Raw genomic sequence first — 18,535 nt, 5'->3', positions numbered from 1 at the left:
GAACATAATTACAAATTATTTGACCGCAAGAATCCCAAACAGATATAATACTTAACTCAAATAATCATTTTAAACCTTGCTTACATTTTTTTCTCAGAAAACTTGGGGGGCCAAATAAAACCACCCGCGGGCCAAATTCGGTGCACGGGGCGCCAGTTGGGGAAGCCTAATGTATGCACTCACTGTTATAAGTCGGTTTGGATAAAAGCATTTGCTAAATAGAATAATAATTATAGATCTTATAATTAGTTACATACAGCTACCTGGTTTACCTGATAGGGCCAGCTTGTTGTGTTTGTGACACTCTTTGAAGTTCTGGTTGAGGTCCTCGGACACCTTGATGTCCTGGAACATCCGAGCCAGCTTATTCACGTAGTCAGCAGGCATGCCTACCTCCTGCAATCAAGGGTAGGGGACATTGGTGACGTGGTAGAATTAAGTACGTGAGGTGGATCAAACGCACAAATAGGCAGCATGTGCACACACAGCATCTTCCATCTCCTCCCATTTTCCTTCTCATAAGACACCGGCACACATGCTAGTACCCATATAGGGCTGTGGTAGGCTACGCCATATGGATGTGAGCTACACTAAATTAGCAGACAAGATTTGCTTAGAATTCCGTGGCATTATAGTATGAAGAATACAATTGAAAATAGCTGAATAAAATAGAAAGGACATTTCTCCCCAAAACTTGCGAGGGAGTGCGCACATGCGTGTTGAGCAGTTAACAAAGAAACAGGTCCTCCTATATGCTTAATTTAGAGTTATTTATGTAACTTCAAATGTTAGAATGTATTAAACATCAGACTATATAGCCTAAGGCGGCATGATGGGACTAATAAGGATTTGAAAAAAGTTGCATGAAAGGCATGAGCTCTACTCAGTTTCCTGTGCACAAATGTGGAATTAGTTGATTAGAGTGGCCCACAAACAAAATATGTAATCCGTAGCCTGCATGCAAAAATGCGAATGCAGTTACGTTTTTAATACGGAAGCATAGGCGGCGCGACCATAAGGCTCGGGGAAGCTTTCCCTAAAGTAAACTGCCAAAATTATATTGCCTAATTAGCCTACACAGGAATAAAAAAAATTGCACTACTAAAGCATGATTTGGTCACAGAGAATATTTAGCTTTTATTTTTTTGCAATAAGTCAGAAGGAAAGGCAATTTGAGCAGACTATTGTCGAGTTGTGACTGTCCAAAAAGTAGAGGCCAAGCCAGGCATATCGCAATATTTCAAAATACAATTGTGGGAAAACAGTTTGGAAAACAAATGGTTTATTTATCATTGTTGGGTCAGTGCTAGTTAAGTTTGTTTTTGGACAATCATTTCCACCTCCAGTTTGGATGGAGGTCATATTCTATTTGTGTCTCCCCTTCTCGTAGGCCTATTATATGGAGAAAGTTGTTTTTAATTTAGCTTTTTGTTAGTCGGCAGAGTAGCCTACCCTTTAATTTGTCCTATTAAAAAAATATTATTCTAAAGTGTAGTAGAATTGCATGAAATGCGTTTATAAAAAAGGCAATTTTTTTCCCTATGCAAAGAAAGAAACGTGTCTGATAAAGCCTAGGCCTAACTCTACGTAATACGCACTCAGCCAGGCATTGAACAGTTTGAGAACAGTGGAGTTAAATTATTAGCCCAAATTATAACTATCCAATCTACTCATCACCTTATGAATAGTAGGCCATCTTACATAAATCGGCAAAGATTATGAATGTAATGCTTTATTGTAAAGGTTAATTTATGGTGAAAACTTTAAACTTACGTGCCACCTATGTATACCAGTTGCAAAGAAGATGAATGCATTTCATTTTAAGAATTGAGCAATATAGCAGCATGAGAAAGCTGGGATCCTATTTTAAATAGTGGTCAGTCAAAACTCTTTTCACACGGAATTGCGCAATGACTGGGTTTATAAGAACACGTTCCACTAGGCTCTGTGCTCTCTAACCGTGTTCCAGGGGTCATAGGCCTATAGGCTACGTTTGCAGTTATTTGGCCACTTTAGTTGATACAAACCTTATCAAAACATATAGGCCTATGGGCTAGGCTACATAACTTGTGCGACTAATTTAGGAACAGGAATGCGCCATTTCTTGCCTTATCACTTGTGAATGATGCCCAGCATGTGCACTATTGTCACCCATCAGACTATTCTTAACTTAATCTGGTCTTTACATATACTAAATGTGTGAAATTAGTTTTATTTAATCGGAACGGGGGCATAGGAAGAAAAAAAAAAAACATGTCGTTTCTACACTTAAAATTGCGAATGGAGGACACTTTTCCTGTGGTTCATTTTCATGCCAGCCAGGTAGGCTATACTCCTGTTGTAAAGAGAAGCAATGTGCTTAATATTAGGAAAGTCTAGAAATAGATAGTAGGCCTAGCCTATAGAAAGCTGATGGAACACTCTTTAATAGAGGCCATCAATTCTGTTCTCACGCAATTGCAGCCTATAGAAATGTTCGGCAACATGAGCACTCATTAAGTATTTGATTTGAATACATTTGCATTGATATCAGTGACTAGAGGGACAATAGCGTGCTGAGTACCAGGCCATTAGCGACTGGCAATTAGCAAGTTTAGTAGGCTACTAATGACCATCAGCAGCATCAGAGCAGCCTAGTTACAATGACTAAACGGTCATGTGGAATTTGACTACGGTCATGATTGGTGACCACCGGTAATATGGTCACCGTAACAGCCCTACACCCACCCACAGGTCGTACCCGGAGCCACTCCACCATGTTCTCCTCGATTTCGCTGTCAGCGGAGATGTCCAGGATAAGGCGTCGGGTCAGATGGGCTTTGTGGTAGCGCATGAACACGTCTTTGTTCTGCACGTACTTCAACACCAGCAACTGCAGGAGAACACACACAGAACACCACTGTGCAATCAGGGTCATATTATAATAATATTTAACATTTAGCAGACACTTTGATCCAAAGTGACTTAGTCATGCATGCACACATCACATATGGATGGTCCCGGGAATTGAACCCACTACCCTGGCGTTACAAGCGCCATGTTCTACCAACATTCATTAGTGCATACAGTAGCACAAAATGTTTTGCAATGAAAAACTAAAACAAGAGTTTATTGGACAAGTTCAGGTAGTCCCTCCCGGTTTGTCTGTTTTCTTCTATTTGGTGTGTTATGAACATGACCCAGCTAAGATTGTCCCGTCCAAAGAAGAAACAAGTGTTTGCAGATCTGAAAAGAATACATAGAGGTATAATACAGCATCCCTCAGTACCTGCTAAAACAAAGTGAGAAATACAGAGCATAAAGCAATGACTACACCAGAAACTTAAAGATGAACAAGGCGGGTGAGCGATGCATAGTATGTGAACGGATGTCAATCGCTCATGTCCTTTTCTAATACTCTGTAAAAACCACTCCACGCTCACAAAAAAAAAATAATCCCATTAAAATCACATTAAACAAACACCCATCTATTTTTGTGACTACCTGGACCTTCCAATTGTTTTTAAAGTATTGAAATCAAACAATATGGATTTGAATGAAAAGTATTTGAATAAACATGGATGTAAGAAGTGAACATAGTTTCAAATAGGCTACATGTCGTATTAAACATGTAAAACACTAAATAGGTCAGGAGCCAGACAGGGAGGCTAAGAAGGAACAAAAAGGAATGATTACAGCTATATTATTTCTATTATTTCCAGGCTATAGCCTACAAAGAAATGCATTGTGAAGCTTTTGCGAGTGCGACACAATAGTCTGGTAGGGACATAAAGCGCGCAGCATTTAGAGTGAATTCGGAACATATTCAGACCCCTTCACTTTTTCCACAGTTACGTTACAGCCTTATTCTAAAATGGATGAACTCATTTTTTCCCACCTCAATCTACACACAATACCCCATAAATGATAAAGCAGAACGTTATAGAAACGGTCACAAAATAAATGAAAAGAAAAACTGAGATACCATATTTACATAAGTATTCAGACCCTTTACGCATTACTTTGTTGAAGCACCTTTGCCAGGATTACAGCTTCGAGTCTTCTTGGGTATGACACTACAAGCTTGGCACACCTGTATTTGGGGAGTTTCTCCCATTCTTCTCTGCAGATCCTCTCAAGCTCTTGCAGGTTGGACGGGGAGCGTCGCTGCACAGCTATTTTCAGGTCTCTCCAGAGATGTTTGATCGGGTTCAAGTCCAGGATCTGGCTGGGCTACTCATTGAGGCTTGCCCCGAAGCCACTCCTGTGTTGCCTTAGCTGTGTGCTTAAGGTCGTTGTCCTGTTGGAAGGTGAACCTTCGCCCCAGTCTGAGGTCCTGAGCAGGGTTTTCATCAAGGATCTCTGTACTTTGCTCTGTTCATCTTTCCCTCGATCCTGACTTGTCTCCCAGTCCCTGCTGCTGAAAAACATCCCGACAGCATGATGCTGCCACCACCGTAGGGATGGTGCCAGGTTTCCTCCAGACGTGACGCTTGGCATTCAGGCCAAAGAGTTCAATCTTGGTTTCATCAGACCAGAGAATATCGTTTCTCATGGTCCTTAGGTGCCTTTTGGCAAAGTCCAAGCGGGCTGTCAAGTGCCTTTTACTGAAGAGTGGCTTCCGTCTGGCCACGCTACCATAAAGGCCTGATTGGTGGAGTGCTGCAGAGATGGTAATCCTTCTGGAAGGTTCTCCCATCTCCAAAGAGGTGCTCTGTCAGAGTGACCATCAGGTTCTTGGTCACCTCCATGACGAAGGCCCTTCTCCCCCAATTGCTCAGTTTGGCTGGCAGTCAGTTCTAGGAAGAGTGTGTGGTTCCAAACTTCTTCCATTTAAAGAATGATGGAGGCCACTGTTCTTGCTGCACACATTTTTTGGTACCCTTCCCCAGACCTGTGCCTTGGTACAATCCTGTCTCGGCGCTCTACGGACAATTCCTTCGACCTCATGGCTTGGTTTTGGCTCTGACATGCACTGTCAACTGAAAGACCGTACATAGACAGGTGTGTGCCTTTCCAATTAATTTAAATTGGCCACAGATGGACACCAATCAAGTTGTACAAACATCAAGGATACTCAATGGAAACAGGATTCACCTGAGCTCAATTTCATGTCTCATAGCAAAGGGTCTGAAGACTAATGTAAATAAGGCATGTATTTTTTTTTTTTTTACATTTGCAAAAAAACGTTTTGCTTTGTCATTATGGGGTATTGTGTACATTGATGAGGAAACAATTATTTAATCAATTTTAGAATAAGGCTGTAACGTAACATGCGGAAAAAAGAGGTCTGAATACTTTCCGAATGCACTGTAAACATTGTATTAAAATCATTATAGTCTATAAATTGCACAAATAGGTGGTGACTTACAATTAAATAAAAAATGACTTAGTGCCTTTGAATTAGTGCCTTTGAATTAATTTTTGAACTTATTTTTAGAGACACGAGTTAGGCCAGTGGGGGGCTTCAGGCTCATGCGATGGTGACTGGAGAGCCGGCCAGCAGCAGAGAATATCCTCTCCACACTTGCAGAACCACTGGGGATGCTAAACACTCCTTTGGCCACTCTTGCCAGGTTGGGCAGAGAGGCAGAGTTGTTTTTTTATATGGGCAGAAATATAGGCAGGTTTTTAGGCAAAATAACCTAATCAAAACAGAAAGCTCCTTGAAAGTGAGAAAATGGTCTATTGTATAGATAATAGAACAAAAAGTTTATAAACACTTTGCTACAATGACAGTTATTGTCGCATGAGCACATAGTAAGTACACATCATACTTTTGGGAGAAGTGTCTTCTCAGATTCCACAATGCTTCTTTAGCAGTTTCATGTAGCCAGTGTGTAACAACTGCCATATCCTGCGCGTAGAACAACGCCATCCAGTCTATAACCTAACAGTTTAACACCATGCCATCAGGTGGCATCCAAGCCTTACACATAACAGCAGACACTACATCACCGCACTCCCTCTCTTGGTTCTCATCTTTGTAAGCCACGTTGATTTAGCACCTGTGTGTTTTATCAGTTTCTTTGTGAAAATATTTAGCAAACTCCATGACAGTAGCTAAAGCAAGGGTCTATTAGCAGCACACAAGTAGACTACAAATGCATGCTGGGCCGGACATGCCCTGAGCTCCTGAAGTGAGCGCAACTGGAGAGAAATTGGAGCGGGTGAGAAGGCAGACGCTCCAGCCTTTGGGAATCTCGCTCCAGTCAAATTGGGGCTTGCACACTGATTGGGTCAATGCTTTTTTTAAACGGGAGTCATCTGCTGCTGGATGAATGACAAGAGATGATGATTGTCTGACAAAAAACACAAACTGAAAATTGTTGACTTGAGATATCCTTCTGAAGGTCAATAAACAATGATGTACGTCACATACGATTTCATCCGAGTACGCACATGTGTGGCCGAAGCCTTAAGGAACGCTTGCTGGAGTCATCAATCCATCCATCCACCCACACACACACACACACACACACACACACACACACACACACACACACACACACGCGTACCACTTCCTTGAGCTTGGCCTCGATCTCCTCAGATGCAAGTTTCTTGCTCAGCGGGGTTTTCCTCAGCAGCATATCACAGTAGTTGGCCAGCAACTCTGGACACTTGGACTCTGGCTGAGTCTTCAGCCCCACCCTGACAGACAGACAGAACAGAGAAAGTAGAGCAGTGTCGTAAACTCACACGTTCAGTCATTCACTAACTAAGCAACTAACAGTTCAGAAGTGTAACATTTTTTCATGAAAAAACAAAAGATCCACCCTGCACCTTGTTGAATGCTCCCACAGTTTTATCAAGTGCAACATCAATAAATACTGTAGCATCCTTCAACAGTATGCCGGTATCAATTTTGAATTCAGTGAAGAAATTAAAGCATACAGTAGAACTCTTACCCTTTCTGCTTCAGCGGAAGTTCCAATTTAAAAATAGTAGCGTCATTCACAACTGCTTTGTAAGCCTAAGAAGAAAAAAGAAAAAAACATTTGATACATATACAGTGACAACTGCAAATACTGCGCATAAATTAATTTACAAGGTTGTGTCAATGTTGGACAAACGTTGAAGGAACGTTGCACTTATATTCATTGGCCATGTTGAATCAATGCTGGAAAAACGTTGTGCTGACCTTGTCTCGGGCTGTGAGGAAGCGAGGGTCGTCCTGAAAGGCATCTTTAACCAGCTTACTGAAGCGGTTGAACAGGATGAGGAGCTGCTCCACGTACTTCTCAGAGTCCTGCGCGCACACACAGAGAAAAATACAAAGACTAGTGGATTGTTCCCGTCACCTTTCAGTAAATACAACACAAAAGTAATATGTATTTAATATCTCTGTTAGTGTAACAAATCTGTGTGTGTGTGTGTAAGCAGCTGTTGTATGTGTAGCACTCACCGAGGTGATGGTCTCGGCGGAGGCCACCATGTCGGCCAGCCCAGCAGACATGATGTGTTCCTCTAAGTCCTTCAGCATTGGCTCGATGCCACTAGGCACCTTGTCCATCAGAGAGAACATGAGATGGAGCTCTATAAGGTGGAGGAAAGCTACAGTCAAACACTGTCCATGGTAAGATACTGCGGCGAGAGTCAAGAGTTTCTAGTTTTCTACTTCTAGATTATAGTATCGAACAAGGGGTACGCAGCAGCACTTGATGGCCAGATTTGAATAACCCGTATTTAGAGGTTGGTTTCCGTTGATTGATTCTCCAGTCAACATGCTTTTTAGTTCAGGACTATGCGTCATCGATGTACAGTAAACCAGCCCTTGAAGTTATAAACATCACAGTGGTGGTATAATATTATCAGTTAGATTTTACAGTCAAAGGTCAAGTTCTATATCTTACTGCTATACACCAAACAAACAGATGCTCCACAAAGGCACACATTGGTTAATAGTGACACATAAGTAGGTAGACTCCTGGTTAAAACTATCAGGACATACACAATACAAGGTGGGTTTATGGTCAGACACTGATGTTTGGGGGGTGATGACAACGTGTTGAATGACACACACGGAACGGGCAAAGGCAGCGTTTGGTTGGTTGACGAGGACAAATTGAAACAGGAAGTGGAGGACGGCGAGGTCATTTCCTGGTTTGCAAACCTGAGCTGGCCGAGCCTTTGGTCCCGGGAGCGCTCCGGCCGTACTCACTCTCGGTCTCGTTTCGCCTGATCATGCCTGGACACTCGGCCAAGATGGTCTCCTTGAAGGACGTCACCAGGGCGTTCACGCAACACTCCATCAGCTGAGGGGCAATAGAAAAACCATGGGTCGCTCATCTCTTCATCACATATTTCAAAATGTAATTGATTTATGAGGCCTTTTGTTTTTTATATCAGCAGTTGTCAAAGTGGTTTTACAGTAAACCGGCCTAGAACTCAAAGAGCAAGCAGAAGGAGAATGTCAAGAAAAACCTAGAGAAGAAGAAACCTAGAGGGGAACCAGGCTCAATCATATGAATAGCAGGGTCATTCCAGGAAGAGAGTACATGTTGTACCCCTTTGATATTTTAAGTAGAAATTGTGCACCAATATCGAATTTTAACCCCTAGTCGATGGACATACCTGTGTGTCAATCTTATTAAGACAATTTAAAAGATCAAAATCAAGCCATTTAAGTTAGAGATGTTTTGCATGGGCTGTGTCTCAATCCACCGCAGCCGCCGACCTTCCACTCCTGCTGTGGAAGGCGGCAGAGCTACAACAGTGTTTGCCAAACCAGGAGACGTCGGGGGGGGATGTTTTCTCACGGAAACGTCTGTAATGTCCGAACGGTTTAGGCTACAAACTAATATGAAAAATACGAGACTCACAAACCTGATGGCGTTCTCCATTTCGCTCTACGACTGCCACAAGTGTCACGGGACTCATCTGACGGTAACCCAGTACCGGGCCGAAAAATGAATGGAAGTGAAAAATACATTTCCACATCAACGGTATACTGGTATACCCCAGAGCTCTCTCTCAGATATAGGAGACAGTCAAAGGAAGCATGATTTGAGGAATCTTAAATTCAATGTGACTCTATGGGCTAATAGCAGTAAGGCCAAATTCGATGTTTAATCAAATCTTTTCTTACATTTTATATACACTACCGTTCAAAAGTTTGGGGTCAATTAGAAATGTCCTTGTTTTTGAAAGAAAAGCTATTTTTTTGTCCATTAAAATATCAAATTGATCAGAAATACAGTGCAGACATTGTTAACGTTGTCAATTATTATTGTAGATGGAAACGGCTGATTTTATGGAATATCTACAACGGCGTACAGGGGCCCATTATCAGCAACCATCACTCCCGTGTCCCAACGGCACGTTGTGTTAGCTAATCCAAGTTTAATTGATCATTACAAAACCCTTTTGCAATTATGTTAGCACAGCTGAAAACTGTTGAAGCAATAAAACTGTCCTTTAGACTAGTTAAGTATCTGGAGCATCAGCATTTGTGGGTTCGATTACAGGCTCAAAATGACAGAAACAGAACGTTCTTCTAAAACCCATCAGTCTATTCTTGTTCTGAGAAATGAAGGCTATTCCATGCAAGAAATTGCCAAGAAACTGAAGATCTCGTACAACGCTGTGTACTACCTTCACAGAACAGCACAAACTGTCTCTAACCAGAATAGAAAGAGTGGGAGGCCCCGGTGCACAACTGAGCAAGAGGACAAGTACATTAGTGTCTCGTTTGAGAAACAGACACCTCACAAGTCCTCAACTGGCAGCTTCATTAAATAATACCCGCAAAACACCAGTCTCAACGTCAACAGTGAAAAGGCGACTCCGAGATGCTGGCCTTCTAGGCAGAGTTGCAAAGAAAAAGCCATATCTCAGACTGGCCAATAAAAAGATTAAGATGGGCAAAAGAACACAGAACACTGGACAGAGGAACTGCCTGGAAGGCCAGTATCCCGGAGTCACCTCTTCACTATTGACGTTGAGACTGGTGTTTTGCAGGTACTACTTAAGGAAGCTGCCAGTTGAGGACTTGTGAGGCATCTGTTTCTCAAACTAGACTAATGTACTTGTCCTTTTGCTCAGTTGTGCACCAGGGCCTCCCACTCCTCTTTCTATTCTGGTTAGAGCCAGTTTGCACGGTTCTTTGAAGTGAGTCTTCACTGACATTTACAACTTCTCCCTGACCGAGTCTGTAATACCTACATGTTTCAAGCAGACCACCATAGTCCCTGTGAACAAGAACACCAAGGCAACCTGCCTAAATGATTACCGCCCCGTAGCACTCACGTCAGTAGCCATGAAGTGGTTTGAAAGGCTGGTTACGGCTCACAACACCATCATCCTGGAAACCCTAGACCAACTCCAATTCGCATACCGCCCCAACAAATGATTCGATCGCACTCCACACTGTCCTTTCCAACCTGGACAAAATAAACACATATGTGAGAATGCTGTTCACTGACTACAACTCAGCAATCAACACAATAATGCCCACAAAGCTCATCACTGAGGGAATAAACCCTTCCCTCTGCAACTGGTCCTGGACATCCTGACGGGCCGCCCATAGGTGGAAAGGGTAGGCAACAACACATCTGCCACGCTGATCCTCAACACTGGGGCCCCTCAGGGGTGCGTGCTTAGTCCCCTCCTGCACACCCTGTTAACCCACGACTTCGTAGCCAAACACGACTCCAACACCATCATTAAGTTTGCTGACGACACAAGAGTGGTAGGCCTGATCAGTGACAACGATGAGACAACCTATAGGGAGGTCAGAGACCTACCAGTGTGTTGCCAGCACAATAACCTCTACCTCAATGTGAGCAAGCCAAAGGGGCTGATCATGGAGTACAGGAAAAGGTGGGGCGAACAGACCCCCATTAACATCGACGGGGCTGTAGTGGAGCGGGTCGAGCGCTCCAAGTCCCTTGGTGTCCACATAACCAATGGGCTATCATGGTCTGAACACACCAACACCTTTCCCCCTCAGCAGACTGAAAAGATTTGGCATGGGTCCCCAGATTCCCAAAAAGTTCTACAGCTGCACCATCGAGCATCCTGACCAGTTGCATCACGGCTTAGTATGGCAACTCCTCGGCATCTGACTGTTAGGCACTACAGAGTTTAGTGTGTACGGCCCAGTACATCGCTGGGGCCAAGCCTCCTACAACCCAGGGCCTAAACTCAGCAAAAATAAATGTCCTCTCACTGTCAACTGCGTTTATTTTAAGCAAACTTAACATGTGTACATATGTGTATGAACATAAGATTCAACCACTGAGACAAACTGAACAAGTTCCACAGACATTTGACTAACAGAAATGGAATAATGTGTCCCTGAACAAAGGGGGGGGTCAAAATCAAAAGTAACAGTCAGTATCTGGTGTGGCCACCAGCTGCATTAAGTACTGCAGTGCATCTCCTCCTCACGGACTGCACCAGATTTGCCAGTTATTGCTGTGAGATGTTACCCCACTCTTCCACCAAGGCACCTGCAAGTTCCTGGACATTTCTGGTTGGGAATGGCCCTAGCCCTCACCCTCCGATCCAACAGGTCCCAGACGTGCTCAATGGGATTGAGATCTGGGCTCGTCGCTGGCCATGGCAGAACACTGACATTCCTGTCTTGCAGGAAATCACGCACAGAACGGCTGGTGGCATTGTCATGCTGGAGGGTCATGTCAGGATGAGCCTGCAGGAAGGGTACCACATGAGGGAGGAGGATGTCTTCCCTGTAACGCACAGCGTTGAGATTGTAGGCAATGACAACAAGCTCAGTCCGATGATGCTGTGACACACTGCCCCAGACCATGACGGACCCTCCAACTCGATCCCGCTCCAGAGTACAGGTCTCGGTGTAACGCTCATTCCTTTGACGATAAACACGAATCCGACCATCCCCCCTGGTGAGATAAAAATCACGACTTGTCAGTGAAGAGCACTTTTTGCCAGTCCTGTTTGGTCCAGCGATGGTGGGTTTGCGCCCATAGGCGACGTTGCTGCCGGTGATGTCTGGTGAGGACCTGCCTTACAACAGGCCTACAAGCCCTCAGTCCAGCCTCTCTCAGCCTATTGAAGACAGTCTGAGCACTGATGGAGGGATTGTGCGTTCCTGGTGTAACTCAGGCAGTTGTTGTTGCCATCCTGTACCTGTCCCGCAGGTGTGATGTTCGGATGTACCGATCCTGTGCAGGTGTTGTTACACGTGGACTGCCACTGCGAGGACGATCAGCTGTCCGTCCTGTAGCGCTGTCTTAGGCGTCTCACAGTACGGACATTGCAATTTATTGCCCTGGCCACATCTGCAGTCCTCATGCCTCCTTGCAGCATGCCGAAGGCACGTACACGCAGATGAGCAGGGACCCTGGGCATCTTTCTTTTGTTTTTTTCCCGAGTCAGTAGAAAGGCCTCTTTAGTGCCCTAAATTTTTATAACTGGCCTTAACCTTTCTGGGCCCGGGGGCAGTATTGAGTAGTTTGGATGAATGAGGTGCCCAAATTAAACTGCCTACTACTCGGGCTCAGAACGTAGGATATGTATAGTATTAGTAGATTTGGATAGAAAACACTCAGAAGTTTCTAAAACTGTTTGAATGATGTCTGTGAGTATAACAGAACTCATATGGCAGGCAAGAACCTGAGAAATAAATCCAACCAGGAAGTGGAGTGTAGTTTTTCAAGACTGGGCCTATTCAGTATAGTGACTTAGGGTTCAATTTGCACTTCCTAAGGCTTCCACTAGATGTGAATTGTCTTTAGAACGTGTTTCAGGCTTTTGCAGTGAACAGAGAGCGAACAAGACCTCCTGATTCTGATGACCGAGAGAATGACATGGCCTCAATTACGCACATTCACGTGAAGGGTAGCTGTGTTCCATAACGTTTTCAAGACATTGTAATCGTCCGGTTGGAATATTACTGAAGTTTTACGTTAAAAAGGCCCTAAAGATTGACGCTTTACAACGTTTGACATGTTTCAACGAATGTAAATATAACTTTGTCGTGAAATTTTCAGTGCGCTTCCTACATTTGGAGTAGCTTACTTAACACGCAAACAACAAGGAGGTATTTGGACATAAATTATGGAGTTTATCGAACAAAACAATATTTATTGTGGACCTGGGATTCCTGGAAGTGACTTCTGATGAAGATCATCAAAGGTAAGTGAATATTTCTAATGCTATTTATGATTTTAGATGACTCCAAAATGGCGGGTATCTGTATTGCTTGATGTCTTTTCTGAGCGCTGTACTCAGATTATTGCAAAGTGTGCTTTCCCCGTGAAGCTTTTTTGAAATCTGTCACAGCGGTTGCATAAAGGAGATGTTCATCTACAATTCTTTGAATAACAGTTTAATATTTTATCAATGTTTATGATGAGTATTTTTGTAAAGTGTTGTGCTGAGTCATCGGCAGTATTGGAGGCAAAATATTTTCTTAACATCACGCGCCAATGTAAAATGCTGTTTTTGGATATAAATATAAACTTTATCGAACAAAACATACATGTATTGTGTAACATTGAGTCCTAGGAGTGTCATCTGATAAAGATCGTCAAAGGTTAGTGCTTAATTTTAGCTGTATTTCTGGTTTTTGTGACCCCTCTCCTGCTTGGAAAATGGCTGTGTGGTTTTTCTTGTGTTGGCACTGTCCTAACATAATCTAACTTTATGCTTTCGCCGTAAAGCCTTTTTGAAATCGGACAATGTGGTTGGATTAAGGAGAGGTGTATCTTTAAAATGGTGTAAAATAGTTGTATGTTTGAAAAATTTGAATTATGACATTTTGTTGTTTTGAATTTGCCGCCCTGATATTTCACTGGCTGTGTCCCGCAGGTGGGACGCTAGCGTCCCACGTAGCCCATAGAAATTAATTGCCTACCGTTTGTAAGCTCTAAGTGTCTTTACAACCGTTTTACAGGTGCATGTTCATGAATTGTTTATGGTTCATTGAACAAGCATGGGAAACAGTGTTTAAACCCTTTACAATGAAGATCTGTGAAGTTATTTGGATTTTTGCCAATTATCTTTGAAAGACAGGGTCCTGAAAAAGGGACGTTTCTTTTATTTGCAGAGTTTAGTTTACTCACTGCTTGTACAGAGTTACATTCACGTCTCGTCTCCAAATAGCGCAACGCCCGTTTCTCCTCCTCTCTCAACTTGGTGTCTGCCTGTTAGAACACACAGAGATACACATGTTGGTTCCCCCTCAGATGGATAGCCTAGATTACAGACAGAATTGCTGAGAAATAGAGTTGCAAAATTCTAGTAACTTTCTTAAAATTCTCAGCTTTAAGAAATCCCAGTTGGAAGACTGCTGAATTTCCTGTTTATTCCATCCTGAGGCCAAATATTATTTTGTAACCCTACTGAGAAATCACAAGGGAACTGCAGAAACCGTACTTGTCTCATACCGATTGTTTTAGACCGCTGTAATCACTGAAATCAAAAACAACCCCTAGCCACTCATGTAGACCTGAAAGGATCGGATATATTGAAGCAGTGTGGTCATTGCTTCACCTTGCCATGATAGGCAGCAAAGGATTTGCGCCATATGGCTTACACCTATCCAAATGTTTCAAATCTACATGAGCATCAGGGGTTTGGACTTGGCATGTCCATTTGGAATTCAGCTTATAACTTGACGTGTGGTGTATGATCGAGGGGCCTTTTTAGGGTTGCAAAATTAGAGTAAGTTCACAAAAATTCCCAGGTTTTCCAGAAATCCCAGTTGGAAAATTCCTGGAAAAGGGAGAGAATAAGCAGGAAGTCAGGAGTCCTCTAACTATAGAGTTTCCAGAAAACCATCTGGGAATTTTGGAAAAGTTACAGGATCCTATTACTACTCACATATTTCATGTAGTTCTGTACTCCGTTCTGCTGCAGGTAGGAGGGGGCCTGTGTTCTGTAGAATCTCTCGGTGGAGTCCATGTAGGCCTTCTCAAAGTTATCTCTGTAGATCTGCAACTTGTTGTCTGGGTTTGAGCACAGGTTCACTGCAGAGGGAAAACAGGGATGGAGGTGCCCAGGGGCCAAGTTCATTAACATGCAACGTTTTAGAAATGACCATTTCCAATCAGTCCCTTCCGGTTTCAGTAGGTTCTTCCGTTTGGTGAGTTATGAACACAACCCAGGAAAATTACAGGCATCTTTGTGGAGTGGGGTTAAGAGCATATTTGTGTCATTCACACTACATAGCTAAATTCTAAAATTTTAGTACCTCACATTTTCACGTACAGCCTGCATTTGTCATTGGGGGCTTCACACCAAAATTCACATTAAAGATGAATCCAATTTGGCACAGAGATTTGGTGAATCAATCCATTGGTATGGTCTACATACACCAAAGATTTGGCTCGTGTTCATTACACACCATTCTCTCACAGCTAAAGGTGACAGTGATGTTTTGCTCACCGTAGGACTCCCTGACGCCGATGACCAGTTGAGAGTCGAAGGCCTCCCCCAGGCGTTCGGCGTGCACCAGCTTCATGGCGCTGTCCTGCAGCCTGTTCTTGATGTTGGAGAAGATGGACTCGTTCCACGTGTCCAGCATGAGCTGAGGGCATAGAAAATTAAGTTTAGAAGAACATGACTTTGCCCATATATCTCAAAAATGTCCATTTGTCTTTTTGCTTAATCTAGTGCCTTGCTCAAGGGTACAACTGCAGGTGATGGCATGATTTGACAACAGCATCGCTCCTGTTGCTGGTTCACACACTGACATTTTGTCCCTGTCAAACTCGGGACTTGAACCGACATTCTTCCGGATGCTACCTAATCTCACTACATTCTACTCCCCTTTCCACCCCATAAGCTACAAGGTAATAGAAGATACAGTACACGTACACATGAGCAGGGATAGAGGGAATCTATAGGCAGCAACATTTCCTCATGGCAACTGGAAATTCTCATATCATTACAAATACAACCAAATACTGCTGCTGCCCTGTTTGCGATGTGATCTCTTTCCCACTCTCCTCCCCTCAACTTCTTGTTGCTACCCAGTTGGCACGTGATCATCTCTCGCATTCCCATCCCATTTCTTCCTCCCCATCCTCCCCATCTCACCTTCCGTACGATGCTGTCCTCTACGTTCGACTTCTTGTTGCTGCCCTGTTTGCCCATGAGCGTGATCTCCAGCTGGCAGAAGGGTTTGGGCAGGATGTCGCACTGTGTGAAGAACTTCCTCCACTCCACGATGTAGGCCTTCAGCAGTGCCGTGTCGTCCTGGTGACTCAACACCCGCTGTGGGGGAGAGCGCAGGGCCCTGTTATGGACTTTATGGTTTTGTTATGGACTTTATGGCGTTGAAAATCTGGGGGTAATAGACAGTCTGCTTGGTTACTCAACACATGTGAGAGCAGTTGAGGGCATTGTTATGGATTATATAGCATTGAAAATGTTGCTTCTCAGGGGTAGGCTAGTAGACTGCGTGATTACTCGGTAGCCTACTGTCACAGCTAGCTTGATAGCTAGCTAGCATTAATGGTACTCAGCGAGGGAATAAATAGCAAAGTCCATTTAATGGTAGCAAGACCTAGCAGGCCTACCTACCGCTTGTGCTTGCTTGATGAAGTCTAAGATGTCTGCCTTCAGGGCCTGGTGGATCTTGGCCGGTCCCTTGTCATCCCATAGGCATACTGCATGGACATCTCTATGGAAACCAAGAGATCGGATGAGGGGATTGGAGGAGAGGGGGGACATGTAGTTCAAGCCATCTGTCAGTCTAACAGTTGAGACAGGCGTTAACGGAAACGCCTGGAGTTAACAGAATGACAGCATTCTCTCTTGGGGTATAGTCTATTAAGTGACTATAAACGTTCCGAATGTTGAAGATAGAAAAATAGCGGATAGAGTCGAAACCAAAATTCCTTAATATATCTGTTAGTAAAGCAATCTGTTCTACACTATACATTTTTATTTGAACGTTTTGCAACAGGCTCTTGGGTCATATAGGAACCAAACAGAAGCAAACTGCCTGGACTTGTCTAATAAGAAACACTTGTTTACAATATCCGTTGCAAAACTTGGTGTGCACTAATGAATACAACTTCTGTATGACAGAGCACGTGAACACGGACTGCGTGGCCATACTCACGAGAAGAGGTCAAACCACTGCTGCTTGGTGACTGACTCCTGACGGAGCAGCTTCAGAACGATGGGACGCATCAAATCCCACTTGTCCTCGAACTGGAGGGAGCCTTTGTTCTGGGTGAGAAGGGTAGAAGTGTCACCTCTGGCTATAGCTGCCTAGCAGTTATGACAACACCAGAGTGAACTGCAATTGTATGTACTTGATCCTCCTTCTCAAAACATAATATCATATGTCAAGAAACTCAGATTTTCTGCTCCAATGTGCTTTGAGAAGCACATGAGAAGGGAGGATGTGAGAAATCAAGGGCATACAATTGATATCATTGACATCCAAGTGGTTGCTTTATGTTTAGGCACTAGGCAAGTTGGCCTACTTTAACATTAGCAACAACGCAAGTGCCGTTAGACAAGCCATGACAACAGTTATCAACCCACTATCTGAAAGGTGCTTCAATCCTGATTTACTAGCATCTGTTTTTCCAGGATGTGTAACTACATCCAGTCTACAGTAGGCTCTTATGTGAGGGAGTGTTGTGACTAGTTGTAGGTCCTCATCAAATAGGCCTACATTGTATCACACATCAGTAAGTTAGCCCCCCAAATATATATAGAATGGATTTTGCGCCAGTGTGTCCTAATAAATAACGTTATCGTAGCTAGATAGCTATCGGGATGTTGCTGGCAAGTAACGTTAGCTTTAGCCTACCTTTGGTGGCTCTAAAATCAAATCCAGGCAGTGATTCAGTGTTTTATCAGATATAACTACAGTACTGTAGCTAGCTAGTTACACTGATACAGTAGAGTTAACGCTAGAGGAAGAAAAAAATAAGCAGACACTAACTTAGCTAGTTACTGTGCCATCCATGCAAGATGTCTAGCAGCTAACTAATGTGTTTTCATGAAAAAGGCGATCATTTGTGATTAACGTTAACGTTAGCTAATGAGATACTTAGTCAACGATAGTCATGTAAAGTTAAATGATAGTGTTAGCTAACTGTTACGAAGCTAGCTATGTACGTGTGTACTACTGGTGCAGCTAGCTAGCACCAGGCTAACGAACGCCAATGAGAGGAGTAAATAGCAGTTTTTTCATTGCTAGCAAGGCAAACAAGAGGACTTCATATGACCTATATTGCAAGGTATGTGCGCTTAGCAGTGTAGAGTGTAAGATATCCTCAACTATGCAACAGACAATGATTCATGTAACGTTAATCAAATGTATTGAATTGAGCAGCCTCATACCTTTAGCAAATTAGACGTCGCCATGTTCAGGACTGTGAACATGAACTTATTCCCTCGAACAATCTCGCGTTATTTACGGGATTGTAGTTGCTAAAAGGATTTTAACAAAATCTGGAGAAAAACATGGTTCATCATCATATTCCGTTTTTTTTATATTTTTAGCTAGATTAAACAAAATCCATACGTGCAATTAAAATGAATGTTGAAATAGTCTAATAATATATACTTATCAAAAAAGAATGTCTCCCACTAAAAACTATGA

General features: G+C 43.2%; 1 protein-coding gene across 7 annotated transcripts in view; it reads right to left on the bottom strand.

Annotated features, from left to right (window-relative positions):
- Nucleotides 1-18,520, bottom strand: part of LOC115148624 (cullin-5) — a 50,770-nt gene extending 32,250 nt beyond the window's left edge. Inside the window, exons 1-14 of one of the 7 annotated variants that reach the window (XR_003866707.1) lie at nt 18,274-18,520; nt 17,036-17,145; nt 16,492-16,591; nt 16,006-16,182; nt 15,352-15,493; nt 14,788-14,933; nt 14,028-14,108; nt 8,093-8,234; nt 7,385-7,515; nt 7,121-7,228; nt 6,888-6,952; nt 6,498-6,630; nt 2,741-2,872; nt 273-396 (exon numbers count right to left, since the gene is read on the bottom strand). Coding sequence is in view for 6 of the 7 variants with exons in the window: in XM_029690684.1 (XP_029546544.1) it covers nt 264-396; nt 2,741-2,872; nt 6,498-6,630; nt 6,888-6,952; nt 7,121-7,228; nt 7,385-7,515; nt 8,093-8,234; nt 14,028-14,108; nt 14,788-14,933; nt 15,352-15,493; nt 16,006-16,182; nt 16,492-16,591; nt 17,036-17,145; nt 18,274-18,315 (1,642 nt within the window). In the remaining variant the exon portion in view is untranslated. Of the gene's footprint in view, nt 1-263; nt 397-2,740; nt 2,873-6,497; nt 6,631-6,887; nt 6,953-7,120; nt 7,229-7,384; nt 7,516-8,092; nt 8,235-14,027; nt 14,109-14,787; nt 14,934-15,351; nt 15,494-16,005; nt 16,253-16,491; nt 16,592-17,035; nt 17,146-18,273 lie in introns of those variants that run through there. The other 6 variants (XM_029690682.1, XM_029690683.1, XM_029690684.1 and 3 more) reach the window with 6 other exon arrangements.
- Between the last annotated feature and the right edge of the window lie 15 nt (nt 18,521-18,535).

The sequence above is a fragment of the Salmo trutta genome, chromosome 15, assembly GCF_901001165.1.
Source record: "Salmo trutta chromosome 15, fSalTru1.1, whole genome shotgun sequence".
NCBI lineage: Eukaryota > Metazoa > Chordata > Actinopteri > Salmoniformes > Salmonidae > Salmo > Salmo trutta.
This window is presented reverse-complemented; position numbering and strand designations above follow the sequence as displayed.